General features: G+C 40.0%; 1 protein-coding gene across 3 annotated transcripts in view; it reads left to right on the top strand.

Moving 5' to 3' along the window:
• LOC145443800 (uncharacterized) overlaps positions 1-14,325 on the top strand; it is a 44,589-nt gene extending 30,264 nt beyond the window's left edge. For all 3 annotated transcript variants that reach the window (XM_080321764.1, XM_080321765.1, XM_080321766.1), the window contains 13 exons: positions 1,257-1,433; positions 1,971-2,210; positions 3,188-3,386; positions 4,899-5,089; positions 5,858-5,960; positions 6,093-6,320; positions 6,992-7,208; positions 7,540-7,675; positions 8,079-8,230; positions 8,615-8,706; positions 9,726-9,865; positions 9,924-10,101; positions 12,939-14,325. In XM_080321764.1, the coding sequence (XP_080177890.1) occupies positions 1,257-1,433; positions 1,971-2,210; positions 3,188-3,386; positions 4,899-5,089; positions 5,858-5,960; positions 6,093-6,320; positions 6,992-7,208; positions 7,540-7,675; positions 8,079-8,230; positions 8,615-8,706; positions 9,726-9,865; positions 9,924-10,101; positions 12,939-13,222 (2,337 nt within the window). In that variant the 3' untranslated portion in view covers positions 13,223-14,325. The remainder of the gene's footprint in view (positions 1-1,256; positions 1,434-1,970; positions 2,211-3,187; positions 3,387-4,898; positions 5,090-5,857; positions 5,961-6,092; positions 6,321-6,991; positions 7,209-7,539; positions 7,676-8,078; positions 8,231-8,614; positions 8,707-9,725; positions 9,866-9,923; positions 10,102-12,938) is intronic.
• The last annotated feature ends 2,887 nt before the right edge of the window (positions 14,326-17,212 follow it).

Consider the following 17,212-nt stretch of genomic DNA (forward strand, 5'->3'; position numbering starts at 1 on the left):
GACGTGTAAAAATCCAAAACCAACTAATTAGATTAAATTCCAAAGCAACTCATTGATTTATGTTTTTTGGAATGAGATCGGCTTTCCGCATTAACATCATTAGAAGTTTGAAATGGGTTGGGTTTCGACCCCCGAAACCTACCCCCTGGTTACGTCACTGTTAGTAGTGACCAATGTTTCCTCTATGCCAGAGGGCCACGTGAAATTTAAGAACCATTGCGTGGGCCACTTGGATGGATAGGAGCAAACTGGATTAGGTAACTTTGAAAACAAGATCTTATTACGCATCATAATTATGTCGTGAAACTCTGTATGGATTCATGTCCTAGCCGCAATAAGCGCGAAATCTTTTTGAAATTAATGATAGCATTCGGTCAATAATGATGTTATTTACTGTATATATTGCGGGTTGCCTCTGTATACCGCTGGGCTGAATTGGCAAGGACTGGATTATTCAGCGCTGCTTTCGGCGTACATGCATGTGAAGGTTTCTTTGCCGACAATATCGGATCGTCGGATGTTGGACGACAACTTCTCTCATAATTGCGAATATAGATAGACACTATCCTATAAATTGGGCGTATTTTTGAGTTTTAATTTTTAGGAGGGGGCACCAATTCTAAAAGAAAGAAATCTAGTTACAATAACTCGCGTTAAGTGCCGACAAAATACCATGTCAAATAAATCTGTCACGAAATATTCTTCTTCGTGGTCGTATACGAAGGTCTATGAAAAACGTGATCTGGCCCCTGACTAAGCCAATATGCAAACTGATATTATAGACATCAACATCCCTAATTTCGCGGTCGGGCTAATCAAATTTTTAGTTGACCTCGCAATTTCACAATAATTACATGGGTAATTTATTATCTTGATATTAAACTAGTTTCGAGAATTACCTCGCGAGCCACTCGAAACCTTGTCGGTGTACAGATTGTACGACGCAATTATGATATTTAAATACATGATATAATTAGGATTATTGCTGTTGTTGAAACTTGGAAGATTCAGCGCAAATTAAACTCATTCCGAGTTCAAGAAACCTAATTTCTCTCAGGCAGCCTCACTCCTCCCCACGGATGCTTTCAGTTTGAGATCCACTGGTCTAATTTGACTAGAATTATTTAGTTGACCAAGTCTGCCGCATGGAGAGTTTGGAATGGGTGTTGTGTTCTGACAGTTATATACTGGGCCCTTGGTTTCAATAGATCCACGGTCGCGTAACTATGGTGACATTCTGTGTGTACATGTGACAGAACAAGAAGAAAATCGTGACGATGCGTTATCGGTGCGAAGAACCGGAAATCGGAGCTTTTGTTGCTGAAAATACCAAACAACTGGAAAATCTCGTCAAGCATATGGAGCGTCTCGGGTCGCCCGTTTTGGACGGAGACACCGGCGACACTTTTCTGATGCACGGGGATATACTGGAGGTTGTATTCTGCTTTGTTTGTCGTTGAAAGTTTACAAAATACTGCACAGAAGTCAACATTGCTGCTTAATTTGTGTGCCTTCGAGTTGATTTTCATGAACATACACATATCTAGTTGTGCCAACAATAGTAGTTTGTGTACCGTCTGAATACATTGAGCTTAAGCAATCTCTCGATTATCTGAAATTTGATACCGGTGATACGATTGTTGATGTGCCATGTTCTTTCCAATTCTTTACTAGCTGCTGAGTATATTTTATTTTATTTCTATTCAATTCAAGGAAAGATGTCCAACATTAGTTCCTGTTGATATAAACCAGAATATTTTCAGCTGACACACGTCAGGGGTAATCCTGATAATAGGTTATACGGCTGTTGATGTACAAAGTATTTTGCTGACGTCAGCCGAAAATATTCAGGTTTATTTCAATATGAATATAATATTCAATTTTCTAGCGAAGTTCAGTACTTCCGAAGGTATCTTCAAATAAAACAAGCTTATAGATTGCCTTAAAAAACTTATTTTGTGCCCGTTCAGACTGAGTCCACCGCAGAGTGGGAAGACGAATGCAGGGTTAAATTCAAGCAACATTTTCTCCGCTACAAATCCTCAAAAGTCAACGTCGGTCACCTGGCGAGAGGCTTCTGCATGGCGCTGGCCAAGTCTGGCACCAATGTTGCAGTGCGTTGGAATGACGAGGAGAATTGCTTGCTCATCGTTGGCATCAAGTCTCTCGTAAATGCTATGGAGAAGTCGTTAAGAGGGACTATGGAGGAGGTGCGCTGTCTTTGCTATTACGCTTAGATCAGATAGCTAGAAGTAGAGTGATTATTGTCAAAATTGTAGCGATCGCTCTAAAAAATGTCTAAATTGTTAAAAAGTCAGAATAATTTTGTAAACTGAATTTTGTTGGTGTCGCAGAAGTTGCGCTGTCGGTGAACTTATCATTTGGTATTTTACACCTTGTTGCCTACTTTATAGGCCTACTGTTCTAGATGGCCCATTGTCTGCTCATAGTGATTCATAAACCATCGAATGAACACAAATAAGTTGACATGGCATGATGATCAACATAGTCCAAAGTTTTTACAATTTCACTCTGGTATCTCAGATAGGAATCTGAAATTTGACTGCGTGGAAGACATTGGTTCTTATAGCACAGGTGTTCTCTACATATGGGTGGATTGTAAGATGTTGACAAAACTCAAGATTTGGGTTGCGGTCTAAAAATTGCGATGTAGATAGCATTGTCGGTATGAAGCAGCAGGTGTATTACTAGCACTCCAGCTGTATACAGTGAGGTTCAATGCTTCCAGCATACAACTGCTGCTGTTAACGTTTTTTCTCTATTCTTGCCAAGCTACTTCGTTAGGACAATCAGTTCCAACCAGGAATGTAAAAAAGTACTACGGTCCGAACATTATGTGCAACAATGCCTAATTTAAATACTTGAGGTTTAAATTTTGTCAAATTTTAATATCAAAATCTTCATTTTGAGTACAAAATCGTCCGTTTTTAGTTGCCGAAATAATCACCCTACTCATAAGAATTGAATGATATATTGATTTTGATATTATTCTTATATACTCATATCCAATAGTATATTAAGGTTCGGCACCTCCAAGAATCTGTTTGTTACAATAGAATTCTGACCCAATCCTATTTTGAGAAAAAACTTTCCCGGATTCCTTTCTGTTTAGGAAAATCCTGATCCTATACATCTCTATTATAGTTTCACGCTTTTATGTAATCAGGAAAACGCTCATGTGAGCTTGCAGCACGAAGGGCTCTCAGTCGATAGAGATAAGGAAACAACCTTGACCATCCAAGCTACAGATTCCGCATTCAAATGGCTGGAACGGAACAGGCAAATGCAAGTGATACGAGACGTTAAATATCGAATGAGCGATTCCGGGATTGAGATATCTGGAAAAGACTTGAAGGTCCAAGAAGGTAAATCCACTTACCACAGGGTTCGCCAATTCAAAACGGGTCGCTGGCCACTTATCAAAGTTCGTAGAGGCCGCGGGCCGCATGAATTCAAAATCGGGATAAAAATATGCAACGCATTTGAACAACCACGTGTTGATAACTCTTCGTCAGTACAACGTTGTGCTCTCTAACATGGGCGACAGGGATAGATACCACAAAAGTAATAATATTTTTTATCCATCAAATAATCCCCAAAGACACCAAATGTCGAGTACGTTCAATGTTCAGAGGCCACATTACAGCCATCCAAGAGCGGTGGTCAGATGTCACTGTATTGGGCATTAGGAACATGTCGCTGACATTGACACCCATTACGAGAAGGCAAAAAATACGCACTTCGTTCACAGTTTTATGGAAAAATGGACCAGAAAGTAATTATTATAAGAAGCCAAAACGTCAATGTGAAACCTTCATATGCAGGTTATATGCAGAATATAATAGTTGAAAAAAATATGGTTCAAATATCTGTGGTAGACTGCTGTATAACTTCTGAATCAAAAGGTTCCCGGCCTCCAGAGCAGGGATATCTAGAACTAGTACAAGAGATTTAACTGTAAACGGAGACGTTGGATTTTGCTTGCGATTCGGGTTTCTCTGGAGCAGGCACATCTAATTCCAGCACTTGCGCAAATGCGCTGACATGGTCTCTGCGCACAGAAAATCCAAGTTGCGCTCAAAAAATCCTAAGTAATGACCTTTTTTTGGTTGTTGGTTTTGCGCAGTGAATTGGTGAGTGTGGGCAGACTCGTCAAAAATTAGAGGGAACATTGCTTGTCAGTTCATTTCCTTTCCGTGGCCGTTACTGTCAGTGTAAAAAGTTCTCTATTTGAAAATTATTTCACCATCCTTCAAGATTTTTGAACAGCCATAACTGTTGCGATCATACATGAAGGTGTCGTCGGAAGCGTTACATACGCGTTACTATTACATTGGTCAAGAAATGGATTTTTAGCACTCGTTCAAACCAAATCAAAGGCGACCGCAGAATTCGCTTCAAAATAATAAAAGTCTATCCAATTTTTACATAAATAGTAGCCTGTTGGTAGAATAGAACCTCTATGATCCGTCATATAATGTAATATGCTTGATAATAAAGTATTCATGTGAAAAACTAACATTTTTGAAGTAAAATTTTGGAATCACTGGATTAGTCCAGCCGCGAGCAATTTGAAGGTCAATTGCATAGTGCATCTTTGCTAACGGCTATGACAATCTCACTCGTATGACTGATTCAAACATCTTGAAACTACTTTTTGCTTTAAAAATACTTGAAACATAACCACTAGAGTAAGCGATACAAGATACCAAATCTGCTCAAAAAAAGTAGCAGTATTGCGTTACCTCTAATGACGAGTAGGAAATAAGGCTGATACTCGAATTAGTTTGCTAAAATTGTGGAATTTTGCAATGATGAGAAACTCCTCCTCCGTTTGCTCAAACTACCCTCTAAGTGATGGGCCGTTTTTGTTTCAGTGAAAATTCTCATCGATTCGATATCCGTTAAAGAATTGGCAATGGAGAGGTACGGGGTTTATAAGTTCTTGAAGGAGATGTCGACAAGCTGGCTTATCGAAGAGATCGAAATCAATTACAATTGCGTCGTGCAAATCGATCGTTTGCCAGATACGGAATACGGGGATGAGTTATTTGTTCAGCTACCCAAGGTGTGTATTGACAAATAATCTAGCCAGATATACCACGTCACATATGTTGCTCTCGTGCTAGAACACCACATTGTACTGGATAAATACCATGTTGCATATGTGACGTTCGTACGAGATACACTACGGTTCAATGAGACTTTCGCACTGGTATACCACGTTGAATATGTGACTTCCATACTAGATATACCGCATTTGATATGTTACTTTCGTACTGCATATACCACATTGCAAATGTGACTCCTGTACTCGATATAATTGATAGTAGTTGTATGTTAATGCTAATACCAGAATATAATCATATAAGTGTAAAATAATAATAATTGGGATACATTTAAGGCAGTCACAAATGACAATAAGTTTTAATTGGAGTAGCAATGCCAATTATCTTCATCGTCGTTCATTTGAGTGACAGATGACCATGATGGTTTAGGATTAGAGTGAGAGGTTAGACTTGGTTGATTAAAACAGAACATGTTAATGTTTTGATATGGACAACTTTATTTCTGTCTCACCTGTCATACAAACGTTAAAAACAACACGTGAATGTGGCTCTTGAAAAAATAATTATTTATCTTTATCAGCATCTCACTCAAATGAGGTATTACTCAGTTGATCCGTCAATCACTTGATATATACCCATAATAATTATGTGTATGTATAATTGTGTTGGTTCAACCCACTTGGGTTCAAGTGCTAATCGTGGGTGGAAATTAGGAGCCCACAGAGTTTTCAATACAAGCGGTACAAGTCGCGGCATGTCTTCTTCAGAGGTCCATTGGAAGCATCACGTTCGAAATCAAGGACGGAGATATCACAAGAGAAGATGTGGATGTCATCGTGAATACCACTGACGAAACTTTTTCGTTTGACGGTGGGTGTCTTTTGCTCTCATCTCCAGACGCGCCATTTTCATTCACAGATGCGTGGACCGCGCTACGTGTTCACCCATTGACAGTATGCATGGGGTGATCGTGATTACAGATATGATGTACTCTTTTGACAGGTCCGTTGTCTCGTTGCGTATTTAGAGAAGCAGGTCAATATCTTCGAAACATGAGCATCGTTGATCACGATATCCGGCACAGCGACGCGGGCAGCTTGAAATGTCAAAAGATCATCCATGTGGCCATACCGAAAACGCACGAATCCATGGAGGACCTGTTGCTGAAAGTATTGAGACAGGCTGACGAAATGGGCATGAAGAGCATAGCTTTGCCTGCTATCGGAGGAGGTTGGGCATAGTTTGGGATAGGTTTGGTTGGGCAATTTCTTGATGATGATAAATGGGTCAGACACTGTTCAGTAGGCTTGTGCAAATCTGTATATTTTCAAATATTACCGGCTAGTTGACAAAATTGTTAGGTTGCCTAGACAAATGCTGCATATCTCATTTGGCTCTCTTCCAACCTGTAGGAGTGAAACAATAAGAATAAAACATTTGGATCTATTTCAAACCTTGCTGCCCATCCAATGAAATTGTAACGTCTACAAAAACGATGCACAACAAATTGGCACATTCGCACTCATTGATGTGAAGTTGTTGGATTGGAAAATTTTTGATTTAAGAAAAATAGTATTCACGGGTCAAATGCTATTATTTAGGTCTGCTACTCCAATAAATTTGCTTCTGCGGGTTTCAATTAAGCCAAATTTGTTATACATCATTTTTGTGGACAACGTCACGAATTCATTGGATAGGCAGTTAAATTTGAAAAATTATGATCTTTTTTCAATATATCCCAAATTTTGCACTCTTATAGCTCCGCTCCACTCAACTCGAATCATTAGAATTATTACTTGATTCAGATTTGCGTACTTTATTCATTGTGCCCTGCCCTAAGTCATTAGCAAGCGATAGCAATATGATAGATGGCGTATTTTCAACCCTGTTTCTCTTTCAAGGTAATGGCGGTTGGACTAATCAAGATATCGCCAAGGCCATGAAAAATGCATTTGCAAAATTCGAAACTGAGAGCGTGGGCTTGAAAAAAATCGTCGTCGTGCTGTATGGGGGATCGCTTGTTGCGGTTTATGAAAATATCCTGAAACAAGAGCAGTCGTCACCCGCTCCAGTTGAGCAAAAGGGCCTTTTTGGGTTCCTTGCTTGGTTACTTCCAAAGTAAGTTCAGAGTTGGTCAGTAACGAACCACTTCTACTTTTCCTAATACTAAAATTGGTTTCGCTTACTTGCGCTGCTTACGCTTATGCTGGTGAAATTGTCGTGCCAACCAGGCTAAGAGAGTCCCTGTGTCAAGATAACCGAATATATTTTCGAAAATTATCTCTATTTGTTATATCTGTCGTTTTGTGTTAATAGTCATTTCAAAAGTGGTCAAATCTACTAAAATTATGTGACCCACCGAGTATATCAACATCATTAAAACTACATACTCTAGTACTGTTCGGTTTGGTGTCACTCTTGGTGGGTATGGAGCGTTTATTTTATTCAGAGCTCCGGAGCGAGTGCCGGAACCGCCCCCAAAGGCTGAGCCTACTCCGGCCACGCCCGCCAAAGCTGCCAGTGCTGATACAGGACAACACGCCATAGTTACGGTGTCTGCCGAAAGCAAAGATAACCTTGCTAAGGTGGTGTTCCTGCTTTTTGAATGCTGATTTTGACTTTAATCAAGTAAAATCTCTAGTTTTATGTTATCTATGAACGCATAAAGGGTCATCATCCATACAGTTATGAAATCATTATTAGTGATTCTCGGAAACTTGATTCGCAGCCTAATACTCTTCTATTTGAAATCGAATCACTCACCTAATAAGGGGGTGTTCCTGCTTTTTGAGTGCTGATTTTGAATTAACCAAGTAAAATCTTTAGTTTTACGTTATTTATGAACTCATAAACTTGACTCCTAAACCTAATACTCAATTCGCAATCGAATCCCTCAAGTAATTCGAATTGACCCAGCAGTAATTTCGTGTTGTGTTGTCGATATACCTGTAACGGCAGCCTGTAATGATTTATTTCAATTTTTTGCAGGCAGTCCAGGAACTGCAGGCAATGACAGACCGATTCATCAAAGATTATGAGATAAATTCTGTAGCAGTTTTGAGAATCAGCGAATCGGACCTGTCGAAGATTGAAAAGATGGCAAAGAAACATGAAGTTCGTGTGATCGTCAACAAGAAAAAGTAAGCGACAAATAGGGATGGGCACAATGATTTGTGTCGGTTATATAATATTTGGGTTTATTCATATATGAATATATTATTCAATTGTATATAGAAAATCCGAGTTGTAAAAAGCAATTAGTGCTGTCAAAAATACTATTAAGTGCAAGCAGTGTAAGGTAAGAATATTACCATTCGAGCAAGTAGCACAAATGTGTGGAACCTACTATCGAGTACTCCGTAAAAGGAGTAGTACATCGTTACTGACCACTTCCGTGAATTGTAAAGGCCCGATAACACCTTGCCAGTCATGTGGACTCCAGGGTTTTATACCTGATAAAATCAAATGTCAAATCTACATGTGATGAATTCTTAACGTAAGCTCATCTTGCCGTGATATTTTAGCGATGTGCACTCGATCACAATTCAAGGAAATAACGACGACGCCTCCAAGGTAAAAGACAAAGTGCAAGAGATCGTGTCTGGGATATCAACTGGTAATTTGCAACTACTTGAACACAGTTTACCGTGCGGCTTGCATAACTTCAACTGCTTCCTGTCTCGAGAGTTCTTGTATTTATCTAGTCCCTGTACTTGACTTGAACAGCTTTTGAGAAGTATATGCAAAAGTTCGGCTAGTAAATTGATTTTCAAAACTGTCGAGCAACAAAAGAAATATTTCTCGCCCAGCTGCAGCCTTTGTTACATCGAATGCTAAGTCTGTCCTTGAGATTACCTTACCTCGAGCTGCTCTATTGATTACGCCTACCAACACATGCCACTTCATTCTTGCTGCCCGTCATCTTCTTTCAATTTAGTACACATGGCTCCCAGACTATGGGCCATGGCCCAGTAATAGTCCACAAAGTCATTTTCAATGGGCCACTGCGTCTTCGCCTTCATTCGTTGTACAAGTAATTAGGCTTGATCAGTAGTCGAATTGTGACTGTTGTGGTGGTATGTCACGTGCAGTGGCGTACGTAGGGAAGGTTATGGTTCGAAACCCCGTGGTTGTGAAATGCCAACTTCATCGCCAATATTTATAAGTTCCTTAGCAATTAGGCAATTGGTATTGTGTTGCTGCGTGTCGATCGAACAACAAGATGACATTCGTCACAGTGAAATGTAGCATATCTGAACTGATATCTGATAGGGAACGGCCGAAGTCTCACTGATTTGCAATAAATATTCATTATAATGTGCATACTGAACATGCATAGAGTCCGTTGATACCTATCCTTCGTATTAGTATCACAAGAACTTATTGGAGATGCAGAACTGCAATATACAATCGAATTGTAAATTCATATTATCGCAGCTCTGCATAAAATAGCATGTCCCTAGAGTTCATGTACCATCTAAAAATAGTACATTGAGCAATGTTCTTTCTAATTCTTTACTAGTTGCTGACGTTTACCGCTGACGAGTGTCAGCCGAAAATATTCGGTTTCATTTTAACATGAACAATGAACGTACTATTCAATTGTATATTAGTATCATGTTGCTTTTTGCTCAGATCTGCCTAAAAATTGGATATCGTCCGATGAAAAGATGATCTCGGTCAAGCTCGACCGCCATTCCGCCGAGTATCAGGACATCGAGAAACTATTTCACGTTGCAAATAAAGGACATAGCTGCTACTTTTTCGTGGAACAAGTACTTCCGTGATAATTTGCGATTCTCGTTTTCGCCTTAAGCCAGCGCCCAATTTCAGATTCACAGAATTCAAAACTTGTCGCTGTATCGACTATATCAATCTAAGAAAGAAGAGATATCGAGAAGACAAACTCCGCCCGCCAATGGCGAAATGAGACTTTTTCACGGTACCGATAAGGCCTCGATGGATTGCATTTGCCTGCATGGATTCAACCGAAGCTATGCGGGGAAAAACGGTGAGCAGTGAAATATGCGTATGGCACATCATTTTTAAGGGGGCAAACTTGACATACTTACCCTACTAGTCATTATTTCAGCAGGTTGTTCAGACAAACAAATGATTCACTGATTCATTCATTGAATCAAGCAAGTTTGCTCTAATATTTACAACAGACAATCACATCGATATGGCAACATTCAAAAGACGTGGTCATATCAGCCATCTGTAGTCCATGTAAAGAAGAGGTCATTCTTATTCAGTACTTGAAAGAGAAGCTTAAATGATACCAGAAAGTATCGATGAGTGTATGTAGCAACCAGTGAATGAAGCTCTGTCACACGATAAGATCTGAAGTTAGCTGTGATTCGTCCAGCGGTGTTAAGTAGCAAAATACTGGAGTAGGTTTTGGCTACTTCCACTCTGTACTCGTGGTTATAAGTACTTACTTTTAAGACTTCAGATTTTGCAAAGTACGAAGGACTTTTGGGATATGTTTCCATAACATTGACATGTAAAATTATCATAACTAGGCAAAGTAGCCCCGGTGTGACAGTAACTGAATGTATTTTCGCAATTCGCGTGAATTTGTAGTGTCATAAGTAGGGCAAGTTTTTGCAACTTTTTTTTACAGATTCCGGCACCTTTCTAAATGCGAGCAAAGCTAATACTTTCGATGCAATAATGACAAATAGAGTTTGAAAATACGACGTTTTTGCTATCAATACCCTGATATAATAACGCACTACTCGCGAATGTTCAGTTTATCATAGTTCTTGTACAAGTAAAAAGTATTCGTTATTTCACAGATAAATCGATAAATGTGAAATAATGAGTTAAATTGCTCTCGATTTATTTCGGATATAATCGATTACGATTACCCGTAATTTTCCATGTATAATCCGCAAAATTCTCACGATTTTTTGCCCTAAAATCGGGGGGGGGTGCGTTTTATACATGGGAACAACACGCTTGAAAAAAATCTCCCGCGATAAAAAACTTGAAATCACACCTTTCTTCATGTTTGTTTCCAATCGCGCATCACTTTCAGCCATCGTGTCCAGTAATTCGTATTATAAGTGTAACGCGCTACCAATTAGAAAAACGCGTGTTGCCAATTAACGAGAGTTGTCCGCACAGCACGCAATCTCCTGCTGAGTTGGTTTGCCGTTTGCACGCGAGCGAAGTTAGGTCATTCATTGATTGCTGAACGGGCGCGCGGCAATCCTTGCTAATTCATCGACAGTCCATGTGCGCAAAATATAATCGCTTGCGTAATCAGTCGCACCTCCAACAGGCGTGGTGCGCACGACATAACGGTTGGCCCGAGCCATCGCAGCTGACCTCGCGCGCAAGATATTGCGTCACCAGCGTCGCAGGCTTTGGCTGCTATCTACTATCGCATAGAGGCAATACCGTTAACTGTATAATGATTAGCAATCGCATCTGTAACAGGCCTCGTGTCGCTGGCCCGCGTCGCCAGCCTCGCAGGTTTTGGCTGCTCTCTACTATCGTTTAGAGCAGAGGTCTCAAACACGCGGCCCGATGCGGCCCGCGAGTCCATTTTGTGCGGCCCGCGACGGCAATTTGGATTTCGAAGTATTCGACAATATTTAAGTACTTTTTTCAATTTGATAACTTAAAATTCGCCATAAAACTACTCCAGAAGCCACAAACTACTCATCAAACTGTACTATTACATCACTTTCATAAGTTACGGCGCAGTGGAAGATTACGTGACATTACTTGTTTATGATGGTTAAACATGACCCTTTGCTGATTCGTATTCTGAAACTTGTGATTTGGACTTTGGTGCGACCTTTTGTAGAATTACTACTTCGTGGTTAAACAAAAATGACTCGAGTTGAGTCGCGTCAAACGATACAATCAGAGGAGGACTTTTGTGACGCGGAACACCTTGACTTGGTACAACAACGGACGCAACTAACTATCAAACTGGTACAGAAAATACTAAAATATCAAAAGGTGGTAGCTTGCGTGTCGTAGCTTATTTCGATATCGAAGCAGATCGGTGTGTCAACCATTGGCATTGTGTTGCCCTCTTGATGTATAATTGGTTACATCCTGTGTCATGTTGGGTATCTTTATCAATGTTATTATCGGCGAGTGGCAAGTATAAACTAGTCGTAGTCTACGCTTCACAGCTGTAACACAATGGATTCTTCGGCGATTGGGCATTACTATGGCACAGTAATCATTATATTCAAGTTGATATTGATCTGTTCAAATATTCCAGGCGTGAATTCACAATAGTAAATCACAAGCGTGTGGAATGTCAGCCTCCAAGGTCCCGTCAAATAAAGCCTACATGGAAATACATTGAATAACCCTATTATTGGTGTTGCAGCCCGCGGCGCCATCAAAAATAGGAAATTGGCCCGCAAGCACATTTGAGTTTGAGACCTCTGGTTTAGAGACAATGCCGTTGATTACATAATGATTAGCGATGGTTATGTCATGATTGTTCGACAGTGACATCGCAAAACAGAACGCCATCGTGTACTAAAACACAGCTATTCATGTACCGTGAATGCCGTGTGCGTACTATACATGGGTACAGGCTTTTCCCAGAATTTGCATGCCATTTTAAGTGTGCGTATTATACATGGCGGCGTACTATACTTGGAAAATACGGTAATTGAAAATGCTGCAGTCGTCACAAATCGCGATTACTTGTAATTGAGCCAAACTTTACAGCGTTACTCTCACTTACACTTGAGTGACAAGACAACAATGACTATGACCACTTCTGGATTTGATATGCTCTGTGACTGAATGTTGGACATCGCTCCAATGTAATTTTCAGAGGATGATGCTTAGTTTTTGTTGTTTCAGCCGCGATTTACGGTAAAGGTACCTATTTCTCAACGGAATCGTCCTACTCGAACTCTTACGCCAGAAAAGAAGGTTTCACTGGGAGACAACGAATGTTTGTTGCGGAAGTGCTAACGGGAGATTACTGTCAAGGCTATGGTTCGATGGTTGATGCGCCTCGGAAAAACTCCACCGGAGAACTCTATGACAGCGTGGTCGATCAATGCCGGAACCCTACAATTTATGTCGTGTTCAAAGACTGGAGCGCCTATCCTTCTTACGTTATCACGTACACCTCTCGTTGACCGAATTTATGAATTGACCGTTGAAAGCAGATTCGGACAACTCGATAATACTACTTGTTTAATTTAGACTATATAGACTAGAGCGATGCGTCGGCCATCTAACAAGTGAAACGTTTCTATACTCTCATTTTTATTGTAATCTGATGTCTTGATTTCCAGAAAATGCTACAGCATAATATTGTCACATAGAATGTGTCAAGTCATGCATGATAATTAGTACAAGTCGCGTCAGTACACAAACTGAATCAAGTCGAGTCATTACAACCCTGGGTTGTTTCATGAAGAAATGCGACTTTGCTGCTTGCCATAGCCTCTATTATACTGCCTACTGTTGCTCGATTGCAATATCACTGTAATTTAACGAAGCTTACAAGTCTCTTTAGAGCTTTCTCATATAACTTGCCAGAAACGAATTGTAGGCTACTTATACACACTTGCACCATTATGACGTACGCACCGTGAACTCTATATTACGACACCATACAGAAATATTTACTGATGTTGTGAATAAATTGAAAATTTGACGTGATATTTCTCTAATTAATGTGCAAATGTCCAGCTTCTTGCATTCGAGAATTGTGCTATAAAATTTATATTTACTCATGTCGTTAATGAATTGAAAATTTGATGTGATATTTCTCCAATTAATATGCAAGTGTTCAACTTCTTGCATTTGGGAATTGAGGTATAGAATTCTAATATATATGGTGGACCGGCAGGAAACATGCCACAGACAGTCGAGAACCACTGTTTTAGGATACTTCCACTCCTAATAGTTTTATGGCAAATGTACTTTCTAATTAGAATTTGGATTTTTAGAAGTACTTTTGGGACCACGTGAAACAGCTCCTTTTTCGTAGTCCCCAGTATTTGTAGTGTCAATATTAATAATCATTCTGAATTAGTCACGAAAGCAGCCGACCCTGAGTTACTGCTAAAACTTTACGAGCCCCCAAACGAATTTACTCTTGGAAACTACTCATATGAGTTCTTCTCTGACATTTCGTTTCCTATTTCCTCTTAAATCTTTGGAGATTTAAAACATACTGTTTACTATGGTGATTTATTGATGGCGTTGAATAAATGCCTGGTGTTGAAAGAAAGGGGTTGTCTGGTTATTGCATGAAGCAGAGATAGCGACTTGTGTTGGTTGGGTCCGTAGTTCGCGTCCCATTGCACCAGGAAGCTTTGAAACCTATGGGTATACAGAACTCACAGCTACAGAATCAAAATAGAGAATATCAGCCTGGTCTAAATGACTATTGTAGTCGAAAATTACCATGGATACCACACACCCTGGCACTGCCGAAAGCTAAACCTCACGTTCAATAAAACATGATCAATCGACTCTGCTGCGAAGATTTGAGTTACGAGCTTTACCATAAGCATTATTAAGTACAGACAGATAGCAGTCTTGGACAATTTGATAATTCTGTTTGTCTAATTAGACTAAAATACTGATGTTCTAATCTAATTTTCAAGTGTTTTTGGTTTTCTTGAATTTGCTACAGCGCTACAGGTGAAGTATATATAGTGCGAGCCGAGCTTGATGAGTCCTGCATATATTTGCTATATTCTGATAGCAATGAGCAGAGGAGTATTTGGATGCATTAAGGTTCGCTCTTGCTTAGGTGCCGCAAAACCCCTGTGGGCCGCACCTCACTGTGTCCTTACTTCGACACACTGTAACCCTATTACCAACGGGGAATTGCTACAGTTGGGTGCAAAACCTCAGCTGAAGTCACAAACATCCCCACGGAGGAGGTTGGCTTTCGCCCCTCCAGACCCTTAAAAAAGTTATCAATCAATCAGGTTTATTAATATTTTCATCGTTTCAAAACATCACAAGACTGCGATACAATGAAAAGATAGGAAGGCGTCGAAACAACTTGGAGTAGCCTTTAAGATCAGACATCCACCTTAGCCTAGGCTAAATAAATAAGAGGCATGAGCACTGAATGAAAAGTAATGCAGAGAATATAAAATGCAAGCGACAAAATGGGGTGGCATGTGGCGGAGGGCGAGGTCGATGTTAGGTCGTGGTCCGGTAATCCTGAAGACTGGCTAGTATTGATTTAGAAGAAATTGCTTGTATTTCGACTTCAATGCGGACATGCTCGACGACTGTCGGAGTGTCGGATAGCCGGCGAGATGCTGTTCCACAATTGGGGTCCGGCGTACTTGATAGAGCAAGGCGTTTTCTTGTATTCAGTCCTGATCATATGGTAGTTGTTCTTCGTTGACGCGCGTGTGCTGTACTTGTGCGCTTTTGTCTCCGAGGTGAAGTAGTCGTTGAAATTTGAGGGACATTGACCGCAATGGAACTGATACATAAACTGGGCAATTTCTAGCTTCCTCATATCTTCTAAGTTTAGAAGGTCGTTGGTAGGCCTACTCAAGTTGTAGTGACGCTATATATTTCTACTCAATTAGATATACAAGTAAGTATTGTGGGACTGGTTTCGTCTCGGGCACTGTCGAGTAGGATTCGTATAAAATCAAAACCAACTGAAGTAGCATGTGAGTAGGCAAAATCTCCATGAAATCCCCTTCGTTATTTACCACCTCTACTTTTGAGAAAGTACTCTGATAAACTGAACTTGATTTTTGTATAGGCCTATATGTCTTTCCAATACGGAAATTGATTGAATTTTTAAATGTTAGCTATAATGCAATAATTCTAATATAATTTGGTAAAAACTGTAGCTATACTTATAACTTGATTTGAATAAAATCTGAAAATGTTTTAGTTATCCAACTCTGTAAGAAAGCATAGGTTTCCAGTCATCAGTTACTGAACATTTGGATTCGGACTGGATTTACCTCCATTTCATGGCTTCTACGCCAGATCATGTTTCTGACATTTTCAGACATGGCTGTAACTTTTGTATCGGTTATTTCGCACAGTTGTGACCATAAGCGACGTCATTGGTTTCAATCCAAACGTTAAAATCGTCAACTTAATAACCAGGCACGGAGAGTGAACGAATGACCTGTGTTGTGAAGAAGACTAATGTCTCGAGTCGCGAGAGCTACTTGCAGGACTTCTGTCTAGTGATCGATTGCACATAGCAACAATAGACTGGCGGCTGGAAAGCTATTCTCTTCTAGAGCTGGACTAGGTTTTCAGCTTTTCCATATCAGATTACAAATACTGAGTTCGCAAAAGCCTGGAAATCGAAACAACTCCATTAGTTGAAGAGAAATTCAACAAAAATCAAGTTCAGGTTTATATCAAATCATAATTGATTGCCGTGTACATGAGAATGGCAAATGTCTGCACAAACGCGATTCATGTTATCTCCATCGTGCACTGGGACCTTACTAACACACGCCGTTATCTGCATCATACAATAACCAGACAATCCATTTCCTTCAACACCAGGCTTTTTATCAACACCTACAAAAATCACCATCATCAACAGATCGTTTTAAATATTCAAAAATTGAAACTTTAACGAGCGGTGGTATACGGCAGTAGGGACCAGATGTGGTCAAAGTAGTCAGCGTCGCTAGAAGTAACGCGGTATATTTGTACTTTATTGGGCTACAAGTAGAAGTGACGATTCAAAGACGAGTCAAAATTACATTGAGTGGAAAATGATGGGTTCTAGAATTACTCACTAAGTCAGGGGTTCTCAAAGGGTGGGCCATGGCCCACTGGTGGGCCACAGCAACATTTGAGGTGGGCCACAAAGCTATTTAGAAAATTTCAGAATTAATGTAAGTCAAGTTATATTTGTTATGTTAATCGCTACAAAATACATTATCTAATTATACGTAGGCTGCATAAAACTTTTCATCCGACTGTAATTAGGCGTAGTGGCACGTTTGGAGTCAGCATGTATAGCCTACAAGTCGAAAACGTTAGAGAGAAATGGCGGCTATTTCCACTGGCAATGACAACCAACGGCTAACAGCAGCTAAAACAACTTTGAGTATATATTAACTGGAAGGTAACGCTGAAGTAAACAAGTATTCCAGCGAGTT

This window comes from Botryllus schlosseri, chromosome 7 (assembly GCF_051294905.1).
Source record: "Botryllus schlosseri isolate E-star chromosome 7, Bs_hap1, whole genome shotgun sequence".
NCBI classification, from domain to species: domain Eukaryota; kingdom Metazoa; phylum Chordata; class Ascidiacea; order Stolidobranchia; family Styelidae; genus Botryllus; species Botryllus schlosseri.